The sequence below is a fragment of the Euprymna scolopes genome, chromosome 46, assembly GCF_053919585.1.
Source record: "Euprymna scolopes isolate OS-2025 chromosome 46, ASM5391958v1, whole genome shotgun sequence".
NCBI classification, from domain to species: Eukaryota; Metazoa; Mollusca; class Cephalopoda; order Sepiida; family Sepiolidae; genus Euprymna; species Euprymna scolopes.
Window position 1 is genome coordinate 114,034,038 of NC_136527.1, and position 18,701 is coordinate 114,052,738.

General features: G+C 36.4%; 1 protein-coding gene across 1 annotated transcript; it reads right to left on the reverse strand.

Annotated features, from left to right (window-relative positions):
- Nucleotides 1–661: 661 nt before the first annotated feature.
- LOC145270196 (uncharacterized) lies at nt 662–2,056 on the reverse strand. The gene has a single exon (XM_080125826.1). The coding sequence runs from the start codon at nt 2,054–2,056 to the stop codon at nt 662–664; it is 1,395 nt and encodes a 464-aa protein (XP_079981952.1).
- Between the last annotated feature and the right edge of the window lie 16,645 nt (nt 2,057–18,701).

Consider the following 18,701-nt stretch of genomic DNA (forward strand, 5'->3'; position numbering starts at 1 on the left):
TCAGAGAAATATTGAAATAGGCATTATTTCAGTTTGGATTGAGATAGGAAAGTGGTTGAGGGCTTGTTAGAAGCGTATGGCCAAGGAGAACATAATGGAAGCAATTCATGTTGAGCTAATATACCAGTTTATGTATTGGCTTTTATAAAGTAATGAATCTGTCTGAAATTGTGTATTTCTGTTGAAAATTGCACAGGTAACAATACAAACATTATGTGTATTATTGAATTTTCTCAAAACCTCACATAAAGATAATATAAATTAATCAAGAAAAATGTCTTCAATAAGGCTTGCATACCAGTTCTTGGACAAGCCAAACAACCGATTATGCGAACATATGGCACACTGGCCCCAGATCGCCAAACTTTGGAAATAGAGATTAGGCGAAGTCTTACTTTGATTTTTCTGGCATTTTCTCGTTTTTTTTTTCAGTTTTATACCCAAGTACAGAGTAACTAAAGCATATTTTGACTTAGAGAAAGTGTATAAAAGGATACAGGAACCAAAAATGCTTTGATTTTGTCTAAATTCACGAAATTAGGAGAAATTATAAAATTGGAGTAGTTTCGTTGACTCAACCGAGATAATTCAGTTTGTGTTATGTTTCTCATTCCATACTGGCAGATAAGAATATAAAATAAAACAACAAATAAATCACCATCTAGTCAAGAAAAATGTCTTCAACGAGGCTTGCATACCACCGCTTCGGTAGACCTACCAACCGACCATGCGACCGAATGGTGTGATCGTCAGCTCCACATTCCGTGCAAAATTTTCTTGCCTGAAAATGAGTGGTTATGTTCTGGATGATTGGATCTGATCGTTCCAGTAACCTGGCCATTACATCAGTTAATTGGAGCAGTGGGTCAGTTTTCCTCGACAAGAACTGCAAGTAGTTGCGAATGTCTTTGTTGTTCGACTCTAAGCATTCCTCTGACAGACTTCCCAGTCCATGAGCATCATTTAGACTCATCAATTCTGTTGAATGATGAAGAGTCCCATGCAAGGTGTGATTCATCATGACCCATGGGAAGTTGTCACACAAATTGTATGAAGTCTGCTCACAAAGTTCTTTGAACTTCATCAGATCGATCTTACGTGACGACGACACAACCGATAGAACAGTGGAGAGCTGACGATGAAGGAGAAGCAGGTTTTCTCGGTGTTTTTCATCAACTAATTTTTCGATTGAAGCTAGAACTTTCTCTGAAAAGAAGCGACGGCCTTGTGGACGATTGGTTGATGTCCCACCTTTTCCACCAGCAGAGTTGACTCTATCAAGATACAGGCCTGTCTCTGTGTAGATCGCTTCGAGAACTCGATCCTTCGCTCGACGGACAGGTTCACCACGAACGTCGGACCTCTCAATCCACTGTTGGTAGTCAGCATGGCACCGATACAAAACCTTCAGGAACCACGTTGTTCCATTGATGTACGAATGAGTCACAGTGATGCTTGATTGGTCAGATGTTGTGAGTGGCTTCTTGGTTAATCCTTGACAAGTCTCAAAATCTCCTTGTTTTGCTTTGACTTTACCATTCTCATCAACTAGTTCATTGTACAGCTCGAGAGAATTCTTTGCCGATCTGTTAATGGGAAAGCCCTCTGCAACCTTGGTTCTGTCAGTCCAATCAGCCTGTTTTGTTGTGCATAGGATGCAATCAGCCCCTCCCAACCCTGAAATGTCCCTTTTGAATTTCAGATCCTTCATTGAATCGTGTACTATGACATTCACATCATATCCTTGACCATCAGCAGTAACAAAAATTCCATCTGAAGCCAACTCTTGGCGTGCTTTGTCTGTAGTGGGAACGACCATATTAAGAAGATCTTCATCGGTCTCTTTCTCCCTGATCAAGAATAGTGGTCTTAATGTTCTACAGTTGTTTGGCGAGTGATTCTGCCACAGACAAAAAGAAGAACCGTCCTGGTAACGAGCAAGTAGTTTCAGTGGTGTAATGCCATACTGGAACATATTTTCAGTTGCGTCCAGCATACTTGTAGAGTTCCACACTACTTGTTGACCAGCACCGTCACATCCATCTTTAAACACCATTTCAAGGACACCATCTCTGCATTTATCTTTTGATTTTCTTAGGGATCAACGATATGATGGACTCGATCGTCATTTTCACTAGGTCCTTGTACTGCACCTGAACTCCACTGTCATCAAGAACTGGGGAGATACTGGGGCGGAGCTTTTTACGTCCCTCCAACAACTCATTGCTGGTTGGAAAATAGATTCCCTTCGCAGCAAGTATGTGCCTCATCTTTCTCATTTGCTCCCTACTCAACGTTAATGAATGCATCAATGCAATCGCTTCATTGATCTCAAAGGAATGAATATCGTTCACATTGGACGAAAATATCTCATACCCAACTCGAGCTGTCTTCTTTTCCAATTGAATATTCACACGATGAATCATATATCCTAGCAACTGAGTGACTGAAAGCTCAGGACATTCCTTTGCAGCGTATTCTTCAATGTAGTCGAGCAGACCCTGTGTTCTTTCCTTCTGCATTCTCTCCCCTAAGTTGACAAAACTCTTCCTTTGCTTCTTTCCAACTTGTGGACAGTTCCCTTCCATTTCGATTTCTTCTTTCGATGCTTGAGCAAGGATTTCGGTGTTTGCTAGGCGTTTCTTTTTCAATCGTTTGAAATGGTTCCATGCATTCAAGAAGAAGCCACTGATTTCTTTGTTTTCGTGAAAACCATGAGTTTCTCTGAATTGGCGAAAGCATTTGGCATATTCAGGTGGTTTGGTACGGCATAATGCAGCCTGACTAATGATGGCTTCGAAGACCTGATATTCTGTGGTGAGAACATTGTTGCCTGCCATCTGAATATAATAATTTCTTTTTTTTAAACTTCAGTTAACCCGATAATAGCCTGTAATGAAGAAAAAAGCATAGACATTAACTGAATGGTCATATAGAATAATAGAATACTCAAAATATTTGATAGAACATGTAAAAGCAAACTAAAACTTTGGCAAAATGCCCGAATTTGGTAATTTGGTCCCAGATCCCGGAAAAATGAAAATTCTATTTGTCAGAAAAAAAATTTACTGCTAAGATTTACAAAACAAATTTGACATAGTTAGAAAGGTCTTAGGCTATATTTTTTGAAACATATATACTTTGATATGTAAATCTTAGCGGTTTTTGAGCTATTTGAGGAATTGAACAAAAAATAAATGACAAATTGAAAAAATAACATCAAAAAACCCATTATGACATTTTATTTACAAATTCTGGCTTAGTTTATATGATAAGGTTAATATGTAGTAAAGAATATGATCTCGACACGATTTTGAATTTCCGCTACAGACCTAATTTTTTTTTTGTTTGTTCAGAAATTTTATTTACTTACAGAATTTCTATAGTTCAAGGTACATAGAGAAAGTTTTTTTTTAGGCTATTTCCACCTCTGGGCCCACTGTGACACTAACCCTAACCTGAATCCTAACCCTAACCCTTACTCTAACCCTAACCTCAACCCAAACACTAACCATGCTAGATACAATTTTATCATGTGTTGTTGTTCATACAAGTAAAGATTAATAATGTAGGTTAAAAAACAGATGTTAACCCTAACCCTAACCCTAACCCTAACCCTAACCCTAACCTAAATCCTAACCCTAACCCTTACTCTAACCCTAACCTCAACCCAAACACTAACCATGCTAGATACAATTTTATCATGTGTTGTTGTTCATACAAGTGGAGATTAATAATGTAGGTTAAAAAAAAGATGTTAACCCTAACCCTAACCCTAAACCTAACCCTAACCTGAATCCTAACCCTAACCCTTACTCTAACCCTAACCTCAACCCAAACACTAACCATGCTAGATACAATTTTATCATGTGTTGTTGTTCATACAAGTGGAGATTAATAATGTAGGTTAAAAAAAAAGATGCTAACCCTAACCCTAACCCTAACCCTAACCTGAATCCTAACCCTAACCCTTACTCTAACCCTAACCTCAACCCAAACACTAACCATGCTAGACACAATTTTATCATGTGTTGTTGTTCATACAAGTGGAGATTAATAATGTAGTTTAAAAAAAAAGATGCTAACCCTAACCCTCACCCTAACCCTAACCCTAACCTGAATCCTAACCCTAACCCTTACTCTAACCCTAACCTCAACCCAAACACTAACCATGCTAGATAAAATTTTATCATGTGTTGTTGTTCATACAAGTGGAGATTAATAATGTAGTTTAAAAAAAAAGATGCTTGCCCTAACTCTAAGCCTAACCCTAACCTGAATCCTAACCCTAACCCTTACTCTAACCCTAACCTCAACCCAAACACTAACAATGCTAGATACGATTTTATCATGTGTTGTTGTTAATACAAGTGGAGATTAATAATGTAGTTTAAAAAAAAAGATGCTAACCCTAACCCTAACCCTAACCTGAATCCTAACCCTAACCCTTACTCTAACCCTAACCTCAACCCAAACACTAACAATGCTAGATACGATTTTATCATGTGTTGTTGGCCATACAAGTTGAGATTAATAATGTAGTTTAAAAAAAAAGATGCTAACCCTAACCCTAACCCAAACCTGAATCCTAACCCTAACCCTTACTCTTACCCTAACCTCAACCCAAACACTAACCATGCTAGATACAATTTTATCATGTGTTGTTGTTCATACAAGTGGAGATTAATAATGCAGTTTAAAAAAAAAGATGCTAACCCTAACCCTAAACCTAACCTGAATCCTAACCCTAACACTTACTCTAACCCTAACCTCAACCCAAACACTAACAATGCTAGATACGATTTTATCATGTGTTGTTGTTCATACAAGTGGAGATTAATAATGTAGTTTAAAAAAAAAAATGCTAACCCTAACCCTAACCCTAACCTGAATCCTAACCCTAACCCTTACTCTTACCCTAACCTCAACCCAAACACTAACCATGCTAGATACAATTTTATCATGTGTTGTTGTTCATACAAGTGGAGATTAATAATGTAGTTTAAAAAAAAAGATGCTAACCCTAACCCTAACCCTAAACCTAACCTGAATCCTAACCCTAACCCTTACTCTAAGCTTAACCTCAACCCAAACACTAACCATGCTAGATACAATTTTATCATTTGTTGTTCATACAAGTGGAGATTAATAATGTAGTTTAAAAAAAAGATGCTAACCCTAACCCTAACCCTAACCCTTGCCTGAATCCTAACCCTAACCCTTACTCTAACCCTAACCTCAACCCAAACACTAACCATGCTAGATACAATTTTATCATGTGTTGTTGTTCATACAAGTTGAGAGTAATAATGTAGTTTAAAAAAAAAGATGCTAACCCGAACCCTAACCCTAACCCTAACCCTAACCTGAAACCTAACCCTTACCCTTACTCTAACCAAAACCTCAACCCAAACACTAACCATGCTGGATACAATTTTATCATGTGTTGTTGTTCATACAAATGGAGATTAATAATGTAGTTTAAAAAAAAGATGCTAACCCTAACCCTAACCCTAACCTGAATCCTAACCCTAACCCTTACTCTAACCCTTACCACAACCCAAACACTAACCATGCTAGATACAATTTTATCATGTGTTGTTGTTCATACAAGTAGAGATTAATAATGTAGGTTAAAAAAAAAGATGCTAACCCTAACCCTAACCCTAACCCTAACCTTAATCCTAACCCTAACCCTTACTCTAACGCTAACCTCAACCCAAACACTAACCATGCTAGATACAATTTTATCATGTGTTGTTGTTCATACAAGTGGAGATTAATAATGTAGTTTAAAAAAAAAGATGCTAACCCTAACCCTAACCCTAACCCTAACCTGAATCCTAACCCTAACCCTTACTCTAACCCTAACCTCAACCCAAACACTAACAATGCTAGATACGATTTTATCATGTGTTGTTGGCCATACAAGTTGAGATTAATAATGTAGTTTAAAAAAAAAGATGCTAACCCTAACCCTAACCCTAACCCTAACCCTAACCTGAATCCTAACCCTAACCCTTACTCTTACCCTAACCTCAACCCAAACACTAACCATGCTAGATACAATTTTATCATGTGTTGTTGTTCATACAATGGAGATTAATAATGCAGTTTAAAAAAAAAGATGTTAACCCTAACCCTAAACCTAACCTGAATCCTAACCCTAACCCTTACTCTAACCCTAACCTCAACCCAAACACTAACAATGCTAGATACGATTTTATCATGTGTTGTTGTTCATACAAGTGGAGATTAATAATGTAGTTTAAAAAAAAAGATGCTAACCCTAACCCTAACCCTAACCTGAATCCTAACCCTAACCCTTACTCTTACCCTAACCTCAACCCAAACACTAACCATGCTAGATACAATTTTATCATGTGTTGTTGTTCATACAGGTGGGGATTAATAATGTAGTTTAAAAAAAAAGATGCTAACCCTAACCCTAACCCTAACCCTAACCTGAATCCTAACCCTAACCCTTACTCTAAGCTTAACCTCAACCCAAACACTAACTATGCTAGATACAATTTTATCATTTGTTGTTCATACAAGTGGAGATTAATAATGTAGTTTAAAAGAAAGATGCTAACCCTAACCCTAACCCTAACCCTTACCTGAATCCTAACCCTAACCCTTACTTTAACCCTAACCTCAACCCAAACACTAACCATGCTAGATACAATTTTATCATGTGTTGTTGTTCATACAAGTTGAGAGTAATAATGTAGTTTAAAAAAAAAGATGCTAATCCGAACCCTAACCCTAACCCTAACCCTAACCTGAAACCTAACCCTTACCCTTACTCTAACCCAAACCTCAACCCAAACACTAACCATGCTGGATACAATTTTATCATGTGTTGTTGTTCATACAAGTGGAGATTAATAATGTAGTTTAAAAAAAAGATGCTAACCCTAACCCTAACCCTAACCCTAACCTGAATCCTAACCCTAACCCTTACTCTAACCCTAACCTCAACCAAAACACTAACCATGCTAGATACAATTTTATCATGTGTTGTTGTTCATACAAGTGGAGATTAATAATGTAGGTTAAAAAAAAAGATGCTAACCCTAACCCTAACCCTAACCCTAACCTTAATCCTAACCCTAACCCTTACTCAAACGCTAACCTCAACCCAAACACTAACCATGCTAGATACAATTTTATCATGTGTTGTTGTTCATACAAGTGGAGATTAATAATGTAGTTTAAAAAGAAAGATGCTAACCCTAACCCTAACCCTAACCCTAACCTGAATCCTAACCCTAACCCTTACTCTAACCCTTACCTCAACCCAAACACTAACCATGCTAGATACAATTTTATCATGTGTTGTTGTTCATACAAGTTTAGAGTAATAATTTAGTTTAAAAAAAAAGATGCTAACCCTAACCCTAACCCTAACCCCAACCTGAATCCTAACCCTTACCCTTACTCTAACCCTAACCTCAACCCAAACACTAACCATGCTAGATACAATTTTATCATGTGTTGTTGTTCATACAAGTGGAGATTAATAATGTAGTTTAAAAAAAAAGATGCTAACCCTAACCCTAACCCTAACCCCTAACCTCAATCCTAACCCTAACCCTTACTCTAACCCTAACCTCAACCCAAATACTAACCATGCTACATACAATTTTATCATGTGTTGTTGTTCATACAAGTTGAGATTAATAATTTAGTTTAAAAAGAAAGATGCTAACCCTAACCCTAACCCTAACCCTAACCTGAATCCTAACCCTAACCCTTACACTAACCCTAACCTCAACCCAAAACCTAACCATGCTAGATACAATTTTATCATTTGTTGTTGTTCATACAATGGAGATTAATAATGTAGTTTAAAAAAAAAAATACTAACCCTAACCCTAACCCCTAACCTCAATCCTAACCCTAACCCTTACTCTAACCCTAACCTTAACCCAAACACTAACCATGCTAGATACAATTTTATCATGTGTTGTTGTTCATACAAGTTGAGATTAATAATGTAGTTTAAAAAACAAGATGCTTACCCTAACCCTAACCCTAACCCTAACCTGAATCCTTACCCTAACCCTTACTCTAACCCTAACCTCAACCCAAGCACTAACCATGCTAGATGCAATTTTATCATGTGTTGTTGTTCATACAAGTGGAGATTAATAATGTAGTTTAAAAAAAAAGATGCTAACCCTAACCTTAACCCTAACCCTAACCCTAACCTGAATCCTAACCCTAACCCTTACTCTAACCCTAACCTCAACCCAAATACTAACCATGCTAGATACAATTTTATTATGTGTTGTTGTTCATACAAGTGGAGATTAATAATGTAGTTTAAAAAAAAAGATGCTAACCCTAACCCTAACCCTAACCTGAATCCTAACCCTAACCCTTACTCTAACCCTAACCTCAACCCAAACACTAACCATGCTAGATACAATTTTATCATGTGTTGTTGTTCATACAAGTCGAGATTAATAATGTAGTTTAAAAAAGGAGATGCTAACCCTAACCCTAACCCTAACCTGAATCCTAACCCTAACCCTTACTCTTACCCTAACCTCAACCCAAACACTAACCATGATAGATACAATTTTATCATGTGTTGTTGTTCATACAAGTGGAGATTAATAATGTAGTTTAAAAAAAAAGATCCTCACCCTAACCCTAACCCTAACCTGAATCCTAACCCTAACCCTTACTCTCACCCTAACCTCAACCCAAAGAATAACCATGCTAGATACAATTTTATTATGTGTTGTTGTTCATACAAGTGGAGATTAATAATGTAGTTTAAAAAAAAAGATGCTAACCCTAACCCTAACCCTAAACCTAACCCTAACCTGAATCCTAACCCTAACCCTTACTCTAACCCTAACCTCAACCCAAACACTAACAATGCTAGATACAATTTTATCATGTGTTGTTGTTCATACAAGTTGAGATTAATAATGTAGTTTAAAAAAAAAGATGCTCACCCTAACCCTAACCCTAACCCTAACCCTCACCTGAATCCTAACCCTAACCCTTACTCTTACCCTAACCTCAACCCAAACACTAACCATGCTAGATACAATTTTATCATGTGTTGTTGTTCATACAAGTGGAGATTAATAATGTAGTTTAAAAAAAAAGATGCTCACCCTAACCCTAACCCTAACCCTAACCTGAATCCTAACCCTAACCCTTACTCTAACCCTAACCTCAACCCAAACACTAACCATGCTAGATACAATTTTATCATGTGTTGTTGTTCATACAAGTGGAGATTAATAATGTAGTTTAAAAAAAAAGATGCTAACCTTAACCCTAACCCTAACCTTAACCCTAACCCTAACCTGAATCCTAACCAGAACCCTTACTCTAACCCTTACCTCAACCCAAACACTAACCATGCTAGATACAATTTTATCATTTGTTGTTGGTCATACAAGTTGAGATACTTAATGTAGTTTTTAAAAAAAGATGCTAACCCTAACCCTCACCCTAACCCTAACCCTAACCTGAATCCTAACCCTAACCCTTACTCATACCCTAACCTCAACCCAAACACTAACAATGCTAGATACAATTTTATCATGTGTTGTTGTTCATACAAGTTGAGAGTAATAATGTAGTTTAAAAAAAGAGATGCTAACCCTAACCCTAACCCTAACCTGAATCCTAACCCTAACCCTTATTCTTACCCTAACCTCAACCCAAACACTAACCATGCTAGATACAATTTTATCATGTGTTGTTTTTCATACAAGTGAAGATTAATAATGTAGTTTAAAAAAAAGGATCCTCACCCTAACCCTAACCCTAACTCTAACCCTACCCTGAATCCTAACCCTAACCCTTACTCTAACCCTAACCTCAACCCAAATACTAACCATGCTAGATACAATTTTACTATGTGTTGTTGTTCATACAAGTGGAGATTAATAATGTAGTTTAAAAAAAAAGATGATAACCCTAACCCTAACCCTAACCTGAATCCTAAACCTAACCCTTACTCTAACCCTAACCTCAACACAAACACTAACAATGCTAGATACAATTTTATTATGTGTTGTTGTTCATACAAGTGGAGATTAATAATGTAGTTTAAAAAAAAAGATGATAACCCTAACCCTAAACCTAACCCTAACCTGAATCCTAACCCTAACCCTTACTCTAACCCTAACCTCAACCAAATACTAACCATGCTACATACAATTTTATCATGTGTTGTTGTTCATACAAGTTGAGATTAATAATGTAGTTTAAAAAAAAAGATGCTAACCCTAACCCTAACCCTAACCCTAACCTGAATCCTTAACCTAACCCTTACTCTTACCCTAACCTCAACCCAAACACTAACCATGCTAGATACAATTTTATCATGGGTTGTTGTTCATACAAGTGGAGATTAATAATGTAGTTTTAAAAAAAAAATTGCTAACCCTAACCCTAACCTGAATCCTAACCCTAACCCTTACTCTAACCCTAACCTCAACCCAAACACTAACCATGCTAGATACAATTTTATCATGTGTTGTTGTTCATACAAGTGGAGAATTATAATGTAGGTTAAAAAAAAAAGATGCTAACCCTAACCCTAACCCTAACCTGAATCCTAACCCTTACCTGAATCCTAACCCTAACCCTTACTCTTACCCTAACCTCAACCCAAACACTAACCATGCTAGATTCAATTTTATCATGTGTTGTTGTTCATACAAGTGGAGAATAATAATGTAGTTTAAAAAAAAAGATGCTCACCCTAACCCTAACCCTAACCCTAACCTGAATCCTAACCCTAACCCTTACTCTAACCCTGACCTCAACCCAAACACTAACAATGCTAGATACAATTTTATCAGGTGTTGTTGTTCATACAAGTGAAGATTAATAATGTGGTTTAAAAAAAAAGATGCTAACCCTCACCCTAACCCTAACCCTAACCTGAATCCTAACCCTAACCCTAACCCTTACTCTAACAGTTTCCTCAACCCAAACACTAACCATGCTAGATACAATTTTATCATGTGTTGTTGTTCATACAAGTGGAGATTAATAATGTAGTTTTAAAAAAAAATTGCTAACCCTAACCCTAACCTAAATCCTAACCCTAACCCTTACTCTAACCCTAACCTCAACCCAAACACTAACCATGCTAGATACAATTTTATCATTTGTTGTTGGTCATAGAAGTTGAGATTAATAATGTAGTTTTTAAAAAAAGATGCTAACCCTAACCCTCACCCTAAACCTAACCCTAACCTTAATCCAAACCCTTACCCTTACTCTAACCCTAAACTCAACCCAAACACTAACCATGCTAGATACAATTTTATCATGTGTTGTTGTTCATACAAGTGGAGAACTATAATGTAGGTTAAAAAAAAAGATGCTAACCCTAACCCTAACCCTAACCCTTACCTGAATCCTAACCCTAACCCTTACTCTAACCCTAACCGCAACCCAAACACTAACCATGCTAGATACAATTTTATCATGTGTTGTTGTTCATACAAGTGGAGATTTATAATGTAGTTTAAAAAAAAAGATGCTAACCCTACCCCTAACCCTAACCCTAAGCTGAATCCTAACCCTAACCCTTACTCTAACCCTAACCTCAACCCAAACACTAACCATGCTAGAAAAAATTGTATAATGTGTTGTTGTTCATACAAGTGGAGATTAATAATGTAGTTTAAAAAAAAAGATGCTAACCTTAACCCTAACCCTAACCCTAACCCTAACCCTCACCTTAATCCTAACCCTAACCCTTACTCTAACCCTTACCTCAACCCAAACACTAACCATGCTTGATACAATTTTATAATGTGTTGTTGATCATACAAGTTGAGAGTAATAATGTAGTTTAAAAAAAAACATGCTAACCCTAACCCTAAACCTAATCCTAACCCTAACCTGAATCCTAACCCTAACCCTTACTCTAACCCTAACCTCAACCCAAACACTAACAATGCTAGATACGATTTTATCATGTGTTGTTGGTCATAAAGTTGAGATTAATAATGTAGTTTAAAAAAAAAGATGCTAACCCTAACCCTAACCCTAACCCTAACCCTAACCTGAATCCTAACCCTAACCCTTACTCTTACCCTAACCTCAACCCAAACACTAACCATGCTAGATACAATTTTATCATGTGTTGTTGTTCATACAAGTGGAGATTAATAATGTAGTTTTAAAAAAAAGATGCTAACCCTACCCCTAACCCTAACCATAACCTGAATCCTAACCCTAACCCTTACTCTAACCCTAACCTCAACCCAAACACTAACCATACTAGATACAATTTTATCATGTGTTGTTGTTCATACAAGTGGAGATTAATAATGTAGTTTAAAAAAAAAGATGCTAACCCTAAACCTAACCCTAACCCTTACCTGAATCCTAACCCTAACCCTTACTCTAACCCTAACCTCAACCCAAACACTAACCATGCTAGATACAATTTTATAATGTATTGTTGTTAATACAAGTGGAGATTAATAATGTAGTTTAAAAAAAAAGATGCTAACCCTAACCCTAACCCTAACCCTAACCTGAATCCTAACCCTGACCCTTACTCTAACCCTTTCCTCATCCCAAACACTAACCATGCTAGATACAATTTTATCATGTGTTGTTGTTCATACAAGTTGAGAGTAATAATGTAGTTTAAAAAAAGAGATGCTAACCCTAACCCTAACCCTAACCTGAATCCTAACCCTAACCCTTATTCTTACCCTAACCTCAACCCAAACACTAACCATGCTAGATACAATTTTATCATGTGTTGTTTTTCATACAAGTGAAGATTAATAATGTAGTTTAAAAAAAAAGATCCTCACCCTAACCCTAACCCTAACTCTAACCCTAACCTGAATCCTAACCCTAACCCTTACTCTAACCCTAACCTCAACCCAAATACTAACCATGCTAGATACAATTTTATTATGTGTTGTTGTTCATACAAGTGGAGATTAATAATGTAGTTTAAAAAAAAAGATGATAACCCTAACCCTAACCCTAACCTGAATCCTAACCCTAACCCTTACTCTAACCCTAACCTCAACACAAACACTAACAATGCTAGATACAATTTTATTATGTGTTGTTGTTCATACAAGTGGAGATTAATAATGTAGTTTAAAAAAAAAGATGATAACCCTAACCCTTAACCTAACCCTAACCTGAATCCTAACCCTAACCCTTACTCTAACCCTAACCTCAACCAAATACTAACCATGCTACATACAATTTTATCATGTGTTGTTGTTCATACAAGTTGAGATTAATAATGTAGTTTAAAAAAAAAGATGCTAACCCTAACCCTAACCCTAACCCTAACCTGAATCCTTAACCTAACCCTTACTCTTACCCTAACCTCAACCCAAACACTAACCATGCTAGATACAATTTTATCATGTGTTGTTGTTCATACAAGTTGAGAGTAATAATTTAGTTTAAAAAAAAAAGATGCTAACCCTAACCCTAACCCTAACCTGAATCCTAACCCTTACCCTTACTCTAACCCTAACCTCAACCCAAACACTAACCATGCTAGATAAAATTTTATCATGTGTTGTTGTTCATACAAGTTGAGGTTAATTATGTAGTTTAAAAAAAGAGATGCTAACCCTAACCCTAACCCTAACCTGAATCCTAACCCTAACCCTTACTCTTACCCTAACCTCAACCCAAACACTAACCATGCTAGATACAATTTTATCATGTGTTGTTGTTCATACAAGTGGAGATTAATAATGTAGTTTAAAAACAAAGATCCTCACCCTAACCCTAACCCTAACCCTAACCCTAACCTGAATTCTAACCCTAACCCTTACTCTTACCCTAACCTCAACCCAAACACTAACCATGCTAGATACAATTTTATAATGTGTTGTTGTTCATACAAGTTGAGAGTAATAATGTAGTTTAAAAAAAAACATGCTAACCCTAACCCTAAACCTAATCCTAACCCTAACCTGAATCCTAACCCTAACCCTTACTCTAACCCTAACCTCAACCCAAACACTAACAATGCTAGATACGATTTTATCATGTGTTGTTGGTCATAAAGTTGAGATTAATAATGTAGTTTAAAAAAAAAGATGCTAACCCTAACCCTAACCCTAACCCTAACCCTAACCTGAATCCTAACCCTAACCCTTACTCTTACCCTAACCTCAACCCAAACACTAACCATGCTAGATACAATTTTATCATGTGTTGTTGTTCATACAAGTGGAGATTAATAATGTAGTTTTAAAAAAAAGATGCTAACCCTACCCCTAACCCTAACCATAACCTGAATCCTAACCCTAACCCTTACTCTAACCCTAACCTCAACCCAAACACTAACCATACTAGATACAATTTTATCATGTGTTGTTGTTCATACAAGTGGAGATTAATAATGTAGTTTAAAAAAAAAGATGCTAACCCTAAACCTAACCCTAACCCTTACCTGAATCCTAACCCTAACCCTTACTCTAACCCTAACCTCAACCCAAACACTAACCATGCTAGATACAATTTTATAATGTATTGTTGTTAATACAAGTGGAGATTAATAATGTAGTTTAAAAAAAAAGATGCTAACCCTAACCCTAACCCTAACCCTAACCTGAATCCTAACCCTGGCCCTTACTCTAACCCTTTCCTCATCCCAAACACTAACCATGCTAGATACAATTTTATCATGTGTTGTTGTTCATACAAGTTGAGAGTAATAATGTAGTTTAAAAAAAGAGATGCTAACCCTAACCCTAACCCTAACCTGAATCCTAACCCTAACCCTTATTCTTACCCTAACCTCAACCCAAACACTAACCATGCTAGATACAATTTTATCATGTGTTGTTTTTCATACAAGTGAAGATTAATAATGTAGTTTAAAAAAAAAGATCCTCACCCTAACCCTAACCCTAACTCTAACCCTAACCTGAATCCTAACCCTAACCCTTACTCTAACCCTAACCTCAACCCAAATACTAACCATGCTAGATACAATTTTATTATGTGTTGTTGTTCATACAAGTGGAGATTAATAATGTAGTTTAAAAAAAAAGATGATAACCCTAACCCTAACCCTAACCTGAATCCTAACCCTAACCCTTACTCTAACCCTAACCTCAACACAAACACTAACAATGCTAGATACAATTTTATTATGTGTTGTTGTTCATACAAGTGGAGATTAATAATGTAGTTTAAAAAAAAAGATGATAACCCTAACCCTAAACCTAACCCTAACCTGAATCCTAACCCTAACCCTTACTCTAACCCTAACCTCAACCAAATACTAACCATGCTACATACAATTTTATCATGTGTTGTTGTTCATACAAGTTGAGATTAATAATGTAGTTTAAAAAAAAAGATGCTAACCCTAACCCTAACCCTAACCCTAACCTGAATCCTTAACCTAACCCTTACTCTTACCCTAACCTCAACCCAAACACTAACCATGCTAGATACAATTTTATCATGGGTTGTTGTTCATACAAGTGGAGATTAATAATGTAGTTTTAAAAAAAAAATTGCTAACCCTAACCCTAACCTGAATCCTAACCCTAACCCTTACTCTAACCCTAACCTCAACCCAAACACTAACCATGCTAGATACAATTTTATCATGTGTTGTTGTTCATACAAGTGGAGAATTATAATGTAGGTTAAAAAAAAAAGATGCTAACCCTAACCCTAACCCTAACCTGAATCCTAACCCTTACCTGAATCCTAACCCTAACCCTTACTCTTACCCTAACCTCAACCCAAACACTAACCATGCTAGATTCAATTTTATCATGTGTTGTTGTTCATACAAGTGGAGAATAATAATGTAGTTTAAAAAAAAAGATGCTCACCCTAACCCTAACCCTAACCCTAACCTGAATCCTAACCCTAACCCTTACTCTAACCCTGACCTCAACCCAAACACTAACAATGCTAGATACAATTTTATCAGGTGTTGTTGTTCATACAAGTGAAGATTAATAATGTGGTTTAAAAAAAAAGATGCTAACCCTCACCCTAACCCTAACCCTAACCTGAATCCTAACCCTAACCCTAACCCTTACTCTAACAGTTTCCTCAACCCAAACACTAACCATGCTAGATACAATTTTATCATGTGTTGTTGTTCATACAAGTGGAGATTAATAATGTAGTTTAAAAAAAAAGATGCTAACCTTAACCCTAACCCTAACCTTAACCCTAACCCTAACCTGAATCCTAACCCTTACCCTTACTCTAATCCTAACCTCAACCCAAACACTAACCCTGCTAGATACAATTTTATCATGTGTTGTTGTTCATGCAAGTGGAGATTAATTATGTAGTTTAAAAAATAAATGCTAACCTTAACCCTAACCCTAACTCTAACCTGAATCCTAACCCTAACCCTTACTCTAACCCTAACCTCAACCCAAACACTAACCATGCTATATACAATTTTATCATGTGTTGTTGTTCATACAAGTGGAGATTAATAATGTAGTTTTAAAAAAAAATTGCTAACCCTAACCCTAACCTAAATCCTAACCCTAACCCTTACTCTAACCCTAACCTCAACCCAAACACTAACCATGCTAGATACAATTTTATCATTTGTTGTTGGTCATACAAGTTGAGATTAATAATGTAGTTTTTAAAAAAAGATGCTAACCCTAACCCTCACCCTAACCCTAACCCTAACCTGAATCCAAACCCTTACCCTTACTCTAACCCTAAACTCAACCCAAACACTAACCATGCTAGATACAATTTTATCATGTGTTGTTGTTCATACAATTGAAGAACTATAATGTAGGTTAAAAAAAAAGATGCTAACCCTAACCCTAACCCTAACCCTTACCTGAATCCTAACCCTAACCCTTACTCTAACCCTAACCGCAACCCAAACACTAACCATGCTAGATACAATTTTATCATGTGTTGTTGTTCATACAAGTGGAGATTTATAATGTAGTTTAAAAAAAAAGATGCTAACCCTACCCCTAACCCTAACCCTAACCTGAATCCTAACCCTAACCCTTACTCTAACCCTAACCTCAACCCAAACACTAACCATGCTAGAAAAAATTTTATAATGTGTTGTTGTTCATACAAGTGGAGATTAATAATGTAGTTTAAAAAAAAAGATGCTAACCTTAACCCTAACCCTAACCCTAACCCTCACCTTAATCCTAACCCTAACCCTTACTCTAACCCTTACCTCAACCCAAACACTAACCATGCTAGATACAATTTTATCATGTGTTGTTGTTCATACAAGTTGAGAGTAATAATTTAGTTTAAAAAAAAAGATGCTAACCCTAACCCTAACCCTAACCTGAATCCTAACCCTTACCCTTACTCTAACCCTAACCTCAACCCAAACACTAACCATGCTAGATAAAATTTTATCATGTGTTGTTGTTCATACAAGTTGAGAGTAATAATGTAGTTTAAAAAAAGAGATGCTAACCCTAACCCTAACCCTAACCTGAATCCTAACCCTAACCCTTACTCTTACCCTAACCTCAACCCAAACACTAACCATGCTAGATACAATTTTATCATGTGTTGTTGTTCATACAAGTGGAGATTAATAATGTAGTTTAAAAACAAAGATCCTCACCCTAACCCTAACCCTAACCCTAACCTGAATTCTAACCCTAACCCTTACTCTTACCCTAACCTCAACCCAAACACTAACCATGCTAGATACAATTTTATAATGTGTTGTTGTTCATACAAGTTGAGAGTAATAATGTAGTTTAAAAAAAAACATGCTAACCCTAACCCTAAACCTAATCCTAACCCTAACCTGAATCCTAACCCTAACCCTTACTCTAACCCTAACCTCAACCCAAACACTAACAATGCTAGATACGATTTTATCATGTGTTGTTGGTCATAAAGTTGAGATTAATAATGAAGTTTAAAAAAAAAGATGCTAACCCTAACCCTAACCCTAACCCTAACCCTAACCTGAATCCTAACCCTAACCCTTACTCTTACCCTAACCTCAACCCAAACACTAACCATGCTAGATACAATTTTATCATGTGTTGTTGTTCATACAAGTAGAGATTAATAATGTAGTTTAAAAAAAAAGATGCTAACCCTACCCCTAATCCTAACCATAACCTGAATCCTAACCCTAACCCTTACTCTAACCCTAACCTCAACCCAAACACTAACCATACTAGATACAATTTTATCATGTGTTGTTGTTCATACAAGTGGAGATTAATAATGTAGTTTAAAAAAAAAGATGCTAACCCTAAACCTAACCCTAACCCTTACCTGAATCCTAACCCTAACCCTTACTCTAACCCTAACCTCAACCCAAACACTAACCATGCTAGATACAATTTTATAATGTATTGTTGTTAATACAAGTGGAGATTAATAATGTAGTTTTAAAAAAAAGATGCTAACCCTAACCCTAACCCTAACCCTAACCTGAATCCTAACCCTGACCCTTACTCTAACCCTTTCCTCATCCCAAACACTAACCATGCTAGATACAATTTTATCATGTGTTGTTGTTCATACAAGTTGAGAGTAATAATTTAGTTTAAAAAAAAAGATGATAACCCTAACCCTAACCCTAACCCTAACCTGAATCCTAACCCTAACCCTTACTCTAACCCTAACCTCAACACAAACACTAACAATGCTAGATACAATTTTATTATGTGTTGTTGTTCATACAAGTGGAGATTAATAAT

Excerpts from the sequence above, each read along its gene's own strand:
- LOC145270196 (XM_080125826.1), bottom strand. The coding sequence starts at position 2,056 with ATGGTGTTTAAAGATGGATGTGACGGTGCTGGTCAACAAGTAGTGTGG.